Source organism: Sinocyclocheilus anshuiensis, unplaced genomic scaffold (genome assembly GCF_001515605.1).
Source record: "Sinocyclocheilus anshuiensis isolate Anshui unplaced genomic scaffold, SAMN03320099.WGS_v1.1 scaffold262, whole genome shotgun sequence".
Lineage (NCBI taxonomy): Eukaryota > Metazoa > Chordata > Actinopteri > Cypriniformes > Cyprinidae > Sinocyclocheilus > Sinocyclocheilus anshuiensis.
The window spans coordinates 514062-529951 of NW_015547650.1; the positions used below are offsets into that span (position 1 = coordinate 514062).

Below are 15890 nucleotides of genomic sequence, written 5' to 3' on the forward strand. Positions count from 1 at the left end.
AGGAGACTGTCTGAGATACCTTCTTTTCACCAAATCTACACCCTTAAAAATTAAGGTTCTTTATTGACATTGATTGACTCATTGAAGAACATCCATGGAACCTTCCATTGGACAGAAGGTTCTTTAAAGTGAAAAAGGTTCTTCAGATTATTAAAATGTCCTTCACACTTTTTTTAAAGAAATGTTCACTGAAAGGTTCTTTGTGGAGCCAACATGATCCTTCTTTTGGCATCTTTATTTTCAAGAGTGTACCTATATAAAGTACAGGCGCAGAAGATGAATTGGCACCTTCTGAAGAAGAAAAACTATCAGGCAGATTAAAGTAGATGAGTTTTATGATCTACTTAGGTTTTTGGGAAACACATCCCAGGTAGTTTCAGTGTTAAAATCTTAGTATATAAATGTTTATAGTAATGTTTTACATCTTGTACCATTTCAAAGTTCTCATCAGGTCTCTTTCCTGCACTCTACCATAATGCATATAATAAAAAATTTAAAATGGCCACAAATATAATCTAGAACAGCTTTTATAATCAAACCTATCATCATTTTGTCAAACAAATTCAATAAATAAAATACAAACTCTGGAAATTGGATGCTTGATCCTTAAGTCAGTTTTAGATCTTTAATTGATAACATTTACGCCAGTGTTACAGTAAAGACATCAACAGGCTGAAGGTAGTAAATACCAAATACAAGGTTCCCACTAAAGCTACTACTTCATACAGCAGAATAAATTATACCATGATAACGTACACACATGCTGAAAGGAAATGGGAGAAAAGCATAAACACAAATGCTAACGAAAGCAGGTGCCCAGTTTGACGTCCCAGAGGGGCATGATGGGTAATATTTTTAATATCCAAATGTTGATTAACAAAGGTGTTAGCTGTGAATGTTCTATACTAGAAGTATTTTCATTGCTCATTTGATAAAGATATCGACAGTTGAAAGGGAAGTGGGCGGGGTTTGGGTCAGGTGGTTTCTTGAAGAGTTCTTTTCCCCTTAAATGCACCCAATAAAACGTTTGTTGAGGAATTAATTGAGTCAGAAGCAATCAGTTAGCACCAAACACTGCTGTGTTTCCCATAGTCCGTTACATGAGCCATCAGTCACCTCCAAATGTTATAAATGTCAATATTTCATCTTCATTATGGAACCACAGATTTGTAGCTAGGAATCATAAGCAAACGATTCACCTTCCAGTCAGTTTTAAGTGCAACTGTCTTTTATCAAGAGCTTCTCACATTGAATCCTAAGAAAAATGATACATAATAACTATCGAAAGCAAAGAAACAAAAGCAGTAAATATAAACACAAAATTACAATATAAGACTTACACATATCCCCTGCATCATCTACCACACAACAACTTTTCTGTTTTAGTATAAAACATATTCTTTATAAACAAACAATAAACGATCTGCTTCATCTACTGTACAGTTCCATTTATGTGTCAAAATGTCACCTGTGAGTGCTACACAAATGTCGAAATTTCACAACTTTTTTTGTACAAACTTGTGAATGCATGGGATCTTAATTACAGGAGCCCTGGCGTGTGTATTTGCATCAATTTGTAAAATAAAAAAAAAAGAAAATGAAATGGGAACGTAAGAAAGAGGTTGAGATGGATTATTTAATTGGTCACTTCTGTAATCTGATCACAGGCAGAAATAGTTGGAATGTTGTCAAAATTATCATAAAGTGTCAAAAGTACGGGGCCAGTTAGATTTTTTTAAATAAATTTATTATTTTATTCAGCAAAGATTCAATAAATTGATTAAAATTGACAGTAAAGACATTTATAACGTTATGAATATGCTATAATATATGCTGTTCTTTTGAACTTTCTATTCATTAAAGAATCCTGGAAACTAAAATGATCATGGTTTCCACGAAAATATTAAGCAGCACAACTGTTTTTGAAACTGATAATTAGAAATGTTTTTTGAGCAGAAATCAGCATATTAGAATGATTTCTGAAGGATCATGTGACACTGAAGACTGGAGTAATGATGCTGAAAATTCAGCTTTGCATCACAGGAATAAATTACATTTTTTAAATATTTTCAAATAGAAAATGCTTTTTTAAATTGTAATAATATTTCCTGTTTTTACTGTATTTTTGATCAAAGGTATCATCAAAAATATTTATCATACTGACCCCAAACTTTTAAACACTGTAGTACTTGGTCTAAAATCCACTTGTGCATTTGAAACATGCTACTTTGTTAATAAAAGCAAACGGTATAATCTAAATGGAATGTTAAATGTTTGCATTGCTTAACTCAAAACCATAATAGAAATGTTTAAAACTATGAATTTTTGTTAGTTTGAGGGCAAAGTGTTACTTCACTCTAGAAAATTAAAGAATAAAATTTAGAAAAAACTTTCTAAAGCCAGTATCCAGGCAATGTCGTTTTCTTTCCCCCAGATGATCGCTGAGGACTAAACTGGCATTCGAGCGAGGGAAAAATCGCTGGTCCTCTAAAAGCACTGCTAATTCCCAGCAGAAAGCCAGACTTCCTACAGAGTGGCCAAGTTCGCATGGAATGTCAAGTGAAATATGAAGGCAGAGAAGGTCAAATCGCTCAGGAACATTACGGCTGGAAAGTGAAAAACCAGCAGTTACACTTTCAACACACACTCACAAACTCGATCCCCTGTTCGTTTTAGCCCACTGCTAGCATTTCACGTAAAAAACTTCGGGGTTTGAATTAGTAAAAAATGCTACGTGTGGATCTTGAAACAACGAAACGAAACAATAGTTACGATAATTATAATTACAACAACTGTAATAACAATATCGATAGAAAACAAGCGAGATTATCCATTGTAATGACACAGAGATTCATACACGACTATGCACAGCGAGGTGAAAGTACGTTTTGGAAATGGCTCGGAATGCGTCCTTGCGTCCGTCGACGTGCCTGCAGCCGTTGCATGGTCCTCTTGTCCGAGTTAGAGGTACAAGACAAGCCCAGAATCACGAGAAGGTCACGTCAAATGGAATGGCAAGTTTCTTGTCTTGAGAATCAGAGTAAAAGCCTCTCACGCTCGTGCTGGCGGATGCACTGAAGAGCTCCAGCTGGTCGGAGGAGGTGTTTGTGCATCTGAGAGCATGTGAAGGTGTGTGTGTAGTGATCGGACTCAGTAAGCCTGTCCCGTCTCCACCTGCAGAAGTCCCAGCACCGCCGAATGATCGCCCAGCTTCATCCTTCTCTGAGTCGACAGACTCACGTTCTTGGCCAGATAGTCCACAGCGGCTGTAGGAAACGACACACAAACACGTACTCATGAGTAGGACGTTCCACGTAAGCGCAATCTCACACCAGTTTATGCATTAATAAAACACCACTAGCAAACAGAAGACCTTCAGTTTGATTAGTTCAAATGGTTTCAATGAACCGGTTCAAAAACTGATTCAAATGTACATACATTGGACTTTTTGTTGTTTATTTACTGATGCTGGACCATTTCGGTCCAGGACAATGCATGGTCTTTTTAGATATATTTTTAGTTTTACTGGTTGTATTTATTGTATATAAAAAAGAGACAAAATTATGATTTTAAAAAACAGGTTCATAAACAATGGCATTTAAAAAAAATTGTATTTATGGTTTCAGCATGGTTTACTCCCAAACACATCTTTCCCTTGTACTTTGCAGTGTTATTTTATTTATTATTTATGTTATTAAAATAGTAGTTATTGTGAATTAGCTTTTATTTTTATATTTTCATTTTTATATTTTCAAAAATATATATTTTTTATATGTATATATTTATTTATTTTTATTTATATTCATTTATTATAGAATTTACTATCTATCTATCTATCTATCTATCTATCTATCTGTCTATCTATCTATCTATCTATCTATCTATCTATATATCTATCTATCTATCTATCTATCTTAGGTAATTTTAATACTTTATAAACCTTAAAAGAAAATTAGTTGCTTTGGTAACTAACCGAAATAAATACGTTTACGTTTAAGTTTATATGAAATTATTTATTTCATTTATTCCAACAATTGGAAATAATTTTTTTTATAGTTTTAGTAAACTGTGACAACAGTGATTCAATCGAATCATTAAAACAGAACCATCACATTTGTGATTCAAACATCACTACTGACACAATCCACCACAAGTGGCACAGTATTACTTGTTTAATACAGTCACTGGTCACTTCTTTAAACATCTGACTAGAGTATTCAACAAATGGCACATATAAAGATTAATAAAAGATATTACAAACTAAAATGGGCATTTAGTCAATCAAGGGCCAGAGAGACGGGAACGCCTGGTGTCATTCATTCAGCTCTGTGTGTGTGTGTGTGTGTGCCAGTCTTTATTACTCTGAGCGTTTGAGATTTCATGCTTCATACTCGCCTCAATTTCAGCAGCTCTCTCATCTGACTCATTAAACAGATAAGTCCTCTCAATCTCACTCATAATTAACCTGACATTCGCTCGTCAGATCTCTTCAATCAACCCTCCTGCACCTTCTGATGGACCTGACACTACTTCACACTCCCACACACACACACGTTTACCTACACATCTCACCGCAGACAAACCAAAGACCTCTATAGAGCTCATTATAATGACTACAGACTAACCCAAGCCTCAAAACATGCATTTTTGCATGAAAAAAAAAAGATTTTGAATCATTTTAATAAATCTTTGAAGACATCCTCAAAGGGAGTTTTGTTAGATTTAGATAACCTCTGGGGAACAATTTTATCCCCAAACTAAAGTTTGGACACAATATCTCAAGGTTTGTAAGACATATACATCACAAAACACGAAACCACTGACTTCTGTGACAACATCAGCCTCTGATTATGTTAATTCAATCAGTCAATTCTTTCCTGCCCTGAAGTGTGTGTGTGTGTGTGTGTGTGTGTGTGTGTGTTTGTGAGAGGTGACTAAAAGGACATTAGGACCCATGGGGTGTAAAAGTGGGCTTTGAAGTGTCCGTTTCCCATTCGAGGGAAGAATACTGTGACTAACAGTGGAGCCCAGGGCCAGTGCTGGGGTCTTTATCAGGAGCATCTGTCTGCCCTGCTCTGATGGGCAGAGGGGTCAGAGAGATGGGCACTGCTCACCCTCAGAGAGGAAACACACTCTTAACTGTCGATACGCACAGGGCATCAGTGTGACTAAACTATAGTGGATTCCCTACTGAAAAGATCAGCGCGTGCTGTATCGGCTCACCAGGGATGCATTTATTTGATTAAAAATACAGTAAAAACAGTAATATTTTGAAAAGTTATTACAATTTCAAATAACTGTTTTCTCTGTGAATATATTTTGAAATGTAATTTATTCCTGTAATGCAAAGCTTATTTTGTTTTTAGCATCATTACTTCAGTCTTCAGTGTCCTTCAGAAATAATTATAATATGCTGATTTGCTGCTAATTTATTATCAGTTATTACTGGTGATCAATTATTAATAATGGTTTTGTGGAAACTGGTACATTAATAGATTTTTTGATGAATAGAAAGTTCAAAAGGACAGCATTTATTTAAAATGGAAATCTTTTGTAACGTTTACTGTCTTTGCTATTATTTTTGATCCCTTTAATGCATTCTTGCTGAATGAAAGTATTAATTTCTTAAAAAAAAAAAATACTAACCACAAACAGTTTATGGAAAACAATTAACTTAACTAATTTGAGCTGAATGGCTTTTGCATTAAATGCAAGCTATAAATGAAACCATAAACTAGACCAATTATGTAAAATAGGTGATTTTGAGTCATCTGTCCAGAACCAAGACCAGCATTTAGATTTTCGTTTACTTTATCGCAACAATCTTGGACCACAAAAAGGCCAAAACACGATATATACTAACTTTTAAAATGTTAGTTTCTTTTTCTTGTTTTCTTTATATTATCTATCTATCTATCTATCTTAGGTAATTTTAATACTTTATAAACCTTAAAAGAAAATTAGATATCTATCTATCTATCTATCTATCTATCTATCTATCTATCTATCTATCTATCTATCTATCTATCTATCTATCTATCTATCTATCTATCTATCTATCTATCTATCTATCTATCTATCTATCTATCTATCTATCTATCTATCTATCTTTTTTTTAGCAATTATGTATTAAATTGATAAAAAATGATGAATGATGAATAATGATAGACATTTATAATGTTACAAAAAAATAAATGCAGGAAATGGAAATAATGCAGTTTTTTTTTTTACTTTCTATTAACTAAAGAGTCCAATATATTATGATTTCCACAATTTTTATTAGGCAGCACAACTGTTTTTAATATTAATAATAATCATGTTTCTTAAGCAGAAAATCAGCATATTAGAATGATTTCTGAAGGATCATGTGACACTGAAGACTGGAGTAATGATGCTATAAATTCAGCTTTGCATCACAGAAATAAATGACATTTTAAAACATATTCAAATAAAAAAAAACTGTTATTTGAAATCGTAATGATATATATTGTTTTCTTTGTATTTTTGATGAAATAAATGCACCCTTAGCGAGACTTACCGACACATTTTCAACAGCAGAGACATACAGACACAAACAATCTTGGCCCACAAAAAGGCCAAAACACGATATATACTAACTTTTAAAATGTTAGTTTCTTTTTCTTGTTTTCTTTATATCTATCTATCTATCTATCTTAGGTAATTTTAATACTTTATAAACCTTAAAAGAAAATTATCTATCTATCTACTATCTATCTATCTATCTATCTATCTATCTATCTATCTTTTTTTTAGCAATTATGTATTAAATTGATAAAAAATGATGAATGATGAATAATGATAGACATTTATAATGTTACAAAAAAATAAATGCAGGAAATGGAAATAATGCAGTTTTTTTTTTTACTTTCTATTAACTAAAGAGTCCAATATATTATGATTTCCACAATTTTTATTAGGCAGCACAACTGTTTTTAATATTAATAATAATCATGTTTCTTAAGCAGAAAATCAGCATATTAGAATGATTTCTGAAGGATCATGTGACACTGAAGACTGGAGTAATGATGCTATAAATTCAGCTTTGCATCACAGAAATAAATGACATTTTAAAACATATTCAAATAAAAAAAAACTGTTATTTGAAATCGTAATGATATATATTGTTTTCTTTGTATTTTTGATGAAATAAATGCACCCTTAGCGAGACTTACCGACACATTTTCAACAGCAGAGACATACAGACACACACAGAGCATATAATGGAGGGGCGGTACGTACTCTGGCCGTACTGGCTGTACTGGTATCCAGCAGTGACGGGGTCCATGCTGTAGCTGGTGGCGCTGTATGTGGGGGGACAGTAGGACTGAGAGGAGGCCAGACTGTCCGCACCCTTGATGGGGTCTGAACGTTGGCTGCAGCTCGCTGAGATGGGGTTAGACGCCTCCAGACTGCCGTGGAGAGGAGAGATGGAGAAATCGTGCTGAGGCTGGGACGGGACGGCGCTGGGGTTACTTAAAATACTCATCACCTAGAGAGACAGAAAGACAGAAGCAGGTGTTTAGCAGGAATGGCCAACTTGCATGTAAAATGACCAATAAAGGACAACTTGCTTTTTATGCAACCTTTACGGCAAAATATAAAGTTGCATTTAGTTTCTCAAACAAATTTTGTGAAGACACCGTGCATTGTATTTGCTAAATGAAATCCAGTACTTGTTTCTTACTATTTTTGGGTGCTGATTCCAGAATATAGTGCCTGTTTTGCTTAAGCATGTCATAGTTTCTCACAAAATATGATGCATTTTATTGCATTTTTGCTTTCTAGAACCATTTCTAAGGTGAACAAGTCTTGTATTTTTTTCTTAATCACCAGATTTAACAATGATTTGTTCAATTCTCAGCTGATTTTGTTGCATTTTTGCTTTCTAGAACCATTTCTAAGGTGAACAAGTCTTGTATTTTTTCTTAATCACCAGATTTAACAATGATTTGTTCAATTCTCAGCTGATTTTCACGTTATTTTATGCTTGATCCTAATTTCCTGGTGCTTGACTCCTTTTGTTATTTCTATAAGAACATTAAAGCTGATACATATGCAATAAGAAAACAAAATATTCATTCTTATTTTATGAAAGACTACAAGATGGAAGGATTTTATTTGTATTTTTAAACTAAGCATAATCAAATTTTGTATTATTAAGCTTTTTCTTCTTTTTTTTTTTTTTGCAAAAGTCTGTGATATCTTTCAAAGATTTGATGCTTTTTGATCTTTTTGGCATGTGTTTAAGAGGGGCAAATACTTTACCAAATACTTTAACTTTGAACGCTTTTGCAGATATTTAATGCTCTGAGTTATCAAATGGTACAACGGCAAGAGTTCCTCTCACACGGCAGGTCATTCTCACAGTCCGAAAAAAACGGAGGGAAGGGACAGAGAGTGAATTGGTGCCAGGCACAGAGCACAGCCAGCGTCCCAGAGTGATTAGCAGCGGCCAGAAAGAGTGATACAGCAAAAGAAAGATACGGGGGAGCGAGGCCAGACCCATCAGACCCCAGCGGCAGTGCCAAACAGACCCCTGTTCCGAGGCCTCCAGCACAACAAGCACTGAGGGAGAAGATAATCCCGCCCCCAGGCCCCAGAAACACCCCCACGCTCATGAATAATAATGAGCAGCCGCCCGAACAGAGCCAAGTACGTGATCTCCCATCCCTAACACTGAAGTATTTTGAATTTAGAAATAAATTTAACAGATAATCTTGACTTACATTTTTTTATTCATTAGTTTGAATTCGAGACTCACTTAAAAAAAGTGAGATTGCAGGCTTTCCCGTAATGGATAAAATGTAATTTTTGAATTCTGAACTTTGAGCCATCTTCTTTTTGTGTGCAATATCTGTGGCAATATGTGAGAACATATATATGTCATACAATGAAGAGGGTTATGTGTTATATATTTTAAGAGACTTCCAAAAAATTGGCCAAACATCTAGCATAACAGTCTTATTTAGTCAGCTATACCTTTGAATAGACATCAATGAAAGGGACAGTTTGCCCAAAAATGAAAATTCTTTAATCAGAAGAAGATATTTTGAAGAATGTTGGTGACCAAACAGTTAAACAATAACAATAGCCATTGACTTCCACAGAATGAAAAAAAAAATACTACAGAAGTCAAGGGCTACCGTCGACTGTTTGGTCACCAACATTCTTCAAAATATCTTTTTTTGTGTTCAGCAGAAGACAGAAACTCATACAGGTTTGGAACAACTGGAGGGCAAGTAAATGATGACAGAATTTGCATTTTTTGGTGAACTGTCCCTTATAGTTATGGCCAAATTTTGAACTCTTGCCCCCGGTTTCACAGACAAGGTTTAAGCTAGTCCCAGATTAAATGCATGTCTTAGCAGTTTTAACTGAAAGAAACTTGCACTGACATATCTTAAAATATGTCATTGCCATTGTTTTGTCTCAAGATGCAAACCAATAATATTTTTGTCTGAGGCACGTTTATAAAAGTTACTTAAATGTTCTAACTGAACTATGGCCTAATACCAGGCCTTGGATTCATACAAACACTTTACAATGATTAATTTCATATTGGATGTGTTTATTAAACTGACAAATTGTGGTTGTGTTGTTCTGTGTTCAACAGTATTTTAGTTAGAAATTGTTCAGGGGAATCGTGACCTTGACGCACCTTGACCAAAAGTGGCGTAACCACTAAACTTCGCCGCAGGGGAAAGATTAAGCTCAGCTGAGATTGTATTACAAATCTACCCACCCAGAACATTAACGCAGCTAAATAAACAAAAATCAATATCATTCAGACTATTAATCTGATACGGGAGTGTGTGACATATCTGCGCAAAACAACCACCTCCGGCGAACGTCGGCTGATAATACAGTTCACAAACTAAATAAACCTTCATTTCACATACTTGAATTCTCTTTCCTTCCCAAGTAGGCTATACATTTCTTTCCTTTGTTTCGACTATATCATCTGCAGTGCTTTTCTCGTTTGTTGTGCGTCGTGTGCGCGGTAGATAATGGAAGTCAGGGCTCCAGTGTTTAAAGGACACAGCCCAGAGGCAATGCCTTCCTCTCTCCAAGTAGATTACTCCATAAATAATAATAAAAAACTAATTAATTCTCCAACTTCTGAGACCCTCCAGCCTGAGGCGGCGCAAACCCAGAATTGTAAATTGATACAATGTGCATCCTTTCAGATAAACAAATAGTGCATGTGCAACACACTAAAAGGGATTCGTTCATACCACTCTAATTTCCTTAACAGTCAATTTATACAATTTTTGTCTGCTTAAATATAGGATGAGTCCTTTCGTGTTTAGTCAAGCTCTGGAGAAACGGCTCGACAACTATGGAGCTAAAAGGAATCTGTCGGGTGCAGATGACAACATTTCAAGAGGCGATTTTCCCAAAAGCCAAACATTAAGGTTGTGCTACAACTGCATGTTCACTAGAAGAAGAAGAAGAAAAAAGTAGTACTTGAAGCAATTGTATTGAAAAAATGGAATTGCGAACAACTCATTCTTCCTCTATATTAAGCATTAAAAATAATGTTATAGTATTTCTGTGCAAATTATAAATGGTTGCAATCTGGCACAAATAGCGAATCACTGCCACTTTCACTCACCGTTCGACCAATGCACTTTCATACCTTTTCCAGTTGTTTGTCATTACTGGATAAGAAATATTAAAAGTCATTTCACAGAGATTGCACTCAACATAATATTCTGGTCATTAGGGTTATGATAGTTAACTAAAACAAAAACTAAAATGACAATTTTACTCAAATTTAAAAAATAAATAAAATTTAAACTTAAATGTATTATATTCATTATTTATTATTATTATTTAAATAAAATAAACATTAAATTAATAAAATATACAAAACTTTTACCAAGTCAAAGTTTCTCATTTTAATTTAGATTAACTTAAAGTAAAACTACAATTTCTAAAACTAAAATAAGACTTTATGTATATAAACAGAAACTAATAAAATGAAAAAAAAAAAAAAAAAACTATAGCTGGTTCAAAATATAAAATATTTTTTTTGTCCCAAAACTTTGAATGTTTTGTTGGCTGAACAATTGACACTCCAGTACACAAAAGTATGTTAAACTAAATGGTCTCTACTTCCATCCTCCTTTTAGTACATGAACTGACTATATTATTGTTATTATTGATGTTGTTTCATTTTTTTATTAGTTTTTCACAAATTTAGCAAAACTACAAACTATATCTAAACCTACACATACATATTCACCAGAATAATTTTCACAACATCCAACAATAACTCAAAGTACATAAAAATACATAAATAGCAACTTTTCGTCTCTTTCTAACCTCTATTGTGATGCTTGTTCATTATTACAAACAATGTTTTTTCAAGAGTTTGTCCGTACATCAAATCAAATATGGCATCTACTTCGACCAAAGTCTATTTATATCTGAACACAGAGTTAAAAACAGATATACAACATTTCAAAATGAAACAAACTACATATACTAAAGATAAATAAAGAACGCAGTGAAATGCAGGGATGGCAGACAGATAGAGAGGCTTTGAGGAGGGGGTTTGTGTGTGGAGAGAGTGAGACGGGGGGCTTTTAAGAGTACAAAGACTCCAGTAGCAGCACTGAGTTTGCCTTCAGGCCAGCCTGCCAACAGAGCAGATAGCACAGGCCTCTGCACCCTCGCCAGGCTCACGGCCAACACACACACTACTCTTAATCTAGCCCAGAGTGGATTAGACAGTTCCTCTCACCACTAACTCCCCCCTACCCTAATGCCCTCCAGTGCTACCTTCAAGTTTAGTGCAGGTCAGGAGGGCAGACGGAGGGGAATCAGCCCACTCAGTGTGTGTGTGAGTTATCTGAGAGCCACAGAATATCATCTCTTCTCTTCAATGATCTGCGCGGCTGATAGTCGCCTCTACTGGAAATTGTGAGCGCTTTTTCACACTCCTGCTGTCGATTGTTTGCCTGCGTTTCAAAGGACAGTCCTGGGGCCAAGATTACAGCAAATAACGCTTGCTGTAATTTATCAACCCCTTCGACTGACGCCCATTCGGGATTACAGCAGAGTAACGTAACAGAGAGAATCCTGGAAGAACTGCAGCAATCAATGTAGTAAAATGATGAAAAAGATTTCAGGCGCAGCACTGTGGATACTTCATTTCATATTGTAATTGTTTTAGATTGATACAGTTGAGGTCAAAAGTTTACACCCCTCTTTCAGAATCTGCAAAATGTTAATTATTTTACCAAAATAAGAGGGGTCATACAAAATGCATGTTATTGTTTAATTCTGACCTGAATAAGATATTTCACATAAAAGAGGTTTACATATAGTCCACAAGAGAAAATAATAGTTGAATTTATAAAAAAAAAATGACCCCGTTCAAAAGTTGATTCTTAATGTTGTTCAACCTGAATGATCCACAGCTCTATTTTTTTTTGTTTAGTGATAGTTGTTCATGAGTCCCTTGTTTGCCCTGAACAGTAAAACTGCCTGCTGTTCTTCAGAAAAATCCTCCAGGTCCCACAAATTCTTTGGTTTTCTAGCATTTTTGTGTATTTGAATCCTTTCCAACAATGACTGTATGATTTTGAGATGCATCTTTTCACACTGAGGACAACTGAGGGACTCGTATGCAGCTATTACTAAAGGTTCAAACGCTCAATGATGCTCCAAAGGAAAAACCACGCATTAAGAGCCGGGGGGTGAAAACTTTTTGAGTTTGAAGATCATGGTAAATTTAACTGGTCTTGTCTTCTGTGAAACATCTTCTATAGCCTCTGAAGGGAAGTACTAAATTAAAAAAATATGATATTTAGGCAAAATAAGAAAAATGTACACATCTTCAATCTGTTCAAAAGTTTTCACCCCGACTCTTAATGCATCGTTCTACATATATATATATATATATATATATAAATATATATATATACACACACACACACATTATGATATTCTGTAAAGCTGCTTTGAAATATGTATAGTGAAATATTTCTAATAATCCACACAGATTGGCTGGTAATCAGATGCTTTTTAAACACGACTATGGATTAACCGCTCTCCTCCACTTCCCATAGTGGTGCTGCTCATCTGAGACAAAATGACTATTTAAAAATAACAGTGGTTGCATAAATTCAATTAGAGGCTTTTGGTCACGGTGGAAGGGGAGCGCGGGCCAATTAACCAGCCTGGGAGCTTCAGCCAGCCTGACTGCTGACACAGAACAGATGACGGGGGCCGCTCGCTGTGTCACAGCCGTAATTGGCCAAAGCACATTAATCAAAACTGAAAAGAGGCTTCCGAATAGAAAAGAGAAGGCGAGAGAGACGAGGAAGAGAAAAGGCCGACAGAAATGGGGGAGTGGGGGTGAAAGTGAAATGAGTAAATGGACAGAGACACAGAAAGATAGACAGAGAGAGGTGAGAAAATGAAGGGGAAGAATACAAATGGACCACTTATGCGGACACTGAGGAGCGTTGCAATGCGAGACAACTATGGCCCAGTTAGAATAAATGAAGCATTCTAGTGTTTGCATTGCAGAAGCAGTAGCTCTTTTCCAAAATACAGTGCAGCTGCCAAATAGAGTAACCTAATAACCACAATGGAACATAATAAGTGACTGATTTTGAACCCTTACATAGACCCACAACTGATTTCACATGAACGTTTTTGTAAGCTAGTTGTAAATAAAACAAGAATTACAGTGTTTCACAAGAAAATACTATTTCCGCCTTTCTAGTTCAAAATATCAATGTGTTACTTGCTGTTTATAATTGTGAAATTTACTAGCAATTTCTGAGTGAAATTCATTCATGGCAATCTTTATTTTCAGTGTACTTTAATAAATACGGCAGCTTATTTCCACCACAGAATAAAAAAAAATATAAAAGGTAATTCAATGTTTAGTTTTTTTGCAAGTTGCAAGTTTATGTTTCATAATTCTGACTTTTCTTATTAGAGTTTATATTAAATTAACTCAGAAATGGGAGAAAAAAAAAAGTATAAAAAGTCACAAAAAACACTATAAAATGCTTTTTCGAGTTGTAAATAAAACAAAGATTATACACTTTACAAGAAAATACTATTATTAAGTATATTAAGCAAAAGTATGGGTGTTTATTTCCACCAAGGAATACGAAACACATTAAAAAGGTAGTTGTGACTTTTTATCTCACAATTAAGACTGGTTTATGTCTAGCAATTCTAAATAATGGCATATTTTTATTCTGTGGCAAAAATTACTTTCATATATAAGCATAAAAATAAATAGCGCACATATTAGGTAAAATATTGTGTTTTTAATCAGAGTGACCTATTTTATTGATATCACCTTGATCATTTTTCCCACAGTGCATGCTGGGATTGCTACCTACGATGCCTTCTAATGCTGTTTATAGGGAGCTCACTAGGCTGGAACAGAGCTAGTTTCACGCAGGGCAGTAGGTGTTCTGGAGGAGAAGGGAGCGTGTGATAATCGTGCTCAATTACATTCTGATTGACACCGACAGAATCTGGGCACTGACATACAGGACACAGATGAGAGCCATTATCAGCCGCTGAAACAAGCTGTCACTCCTCAGAAGATGTTTACTGTACTAAATAGTGTGCCCTCTACCTCTCTCCTCTGGTCAGTCACACCTCACATCAGCAAACACACTGACAGCTGCGGAGAAACGCTTCTCAGAAAGGCTTCTAATGTAGGCATGCATAATATAGTGGCAATCAAATCATACCAGCCAGGACTATGTTTTAAAATGAAGGAATAGATGAAATAAGCTGAAAATAGAAGCATACAAAACCAGAACTCAGTCAGCACACAAATAATCGAAACATACAAGCATATAATTTTTTTCTATTGTACATTATGATATTTTGATGCCTGATCTAGCAGTCAAATTATAAAGGATCGTCAGTGTGAATATATATATTAAAAAAAACAGTATAAGTTTAATGTAGGCCATGATTATTGTTTATCGAAACACAACATTAATCAGTATTTCTCCAATCTTTTATAATTCTACATCTCTGATCACTCTTTGGTGAGATGATAAATTAAATAACTGATCAATAACTGATCATTCACTAACTGAATATCATAACGAATAAAATAAATAAATAATAAAATAAAATACAAATAAAATACAAATGTTGATATATTGTGTTGTCTACATTTCTACATTGGTGCATCTCTGCCTTAACTGTTTATTTTTAAGAGATAAAGATTATATATCACATAATAACTATTTTATATAGTATAAGAGATAAAAAGATAAATTCAATAACTGACAGAATGTCAGAATGGGGGACTTTTATATTTATAATATTACCCAAAATAAATGCATAATGATAATTGCTATCATTGCTATTATTATTATTTAATAAGAATAATTTTTAATAATAAGAAGAATAATTTTTGCATATTGTATCATCAAAAATTTCTGTATCTGTAATATAAAAAGCATAAAGTACGTTTAAAAAAAAAATAATAAATATATATATATATATATATATATATATATATATATATACATTTGTTTGTATTAGCAATCACATTTCTTTCTTAAATATTTCCACAGATCTTGGCCGCAGTCTGTCAGCTAAACGAAGGTTAATATGCTTTCTGTTTGGTTGCATTTGAAGAATGTGTGGAGGCACAATTGTCTATTCTCCTCCACTGATATGCTTGAGTGAATATGGGATGGATTCAGCCACCAGGAACAAGTCAAACGCAAACCACACACACACACACACACACACACACACAGCAAAGCTCCTCTCACTTTGCATTGGCGCCTCAACTGAGAGAGAGAGACAGAAAGAGAGAGAGAGAGAGAGAGAGAGAGAGAGAGAGAGAGGGAGGGAGGGAG

At 34.6% G+C, this 15890-nt stretch overlaps 1 protein-coding gene across 1 annotated transcript in view; it reads right to left on the reverse strand.

The window, feature by feature from the left end:
• Positions 1-2708: 2708 nt before the first annotated feature.
• Positions 2709-15890, reverse strand: part of pax7a (paired box 7a) — a 58885-nt gene continuing 45703 nt past the window's right edge. The window contains exons 9-10 of the mRNA XM_016504154.1: positions 7261-7510; positions 2709-3266 (exon numbers count right to left, since the gene is read on the reverse strand). Coding sequence (XP_016359640.1) covers positions 3151-3266; positions 7261-7510 — 366 coding nt within the window. The 3' untranslated portion in view covers positions 2709-3150. The remainder of the gene's footprint in view (positions 3267-7260; positions 7511-15890) is intronic.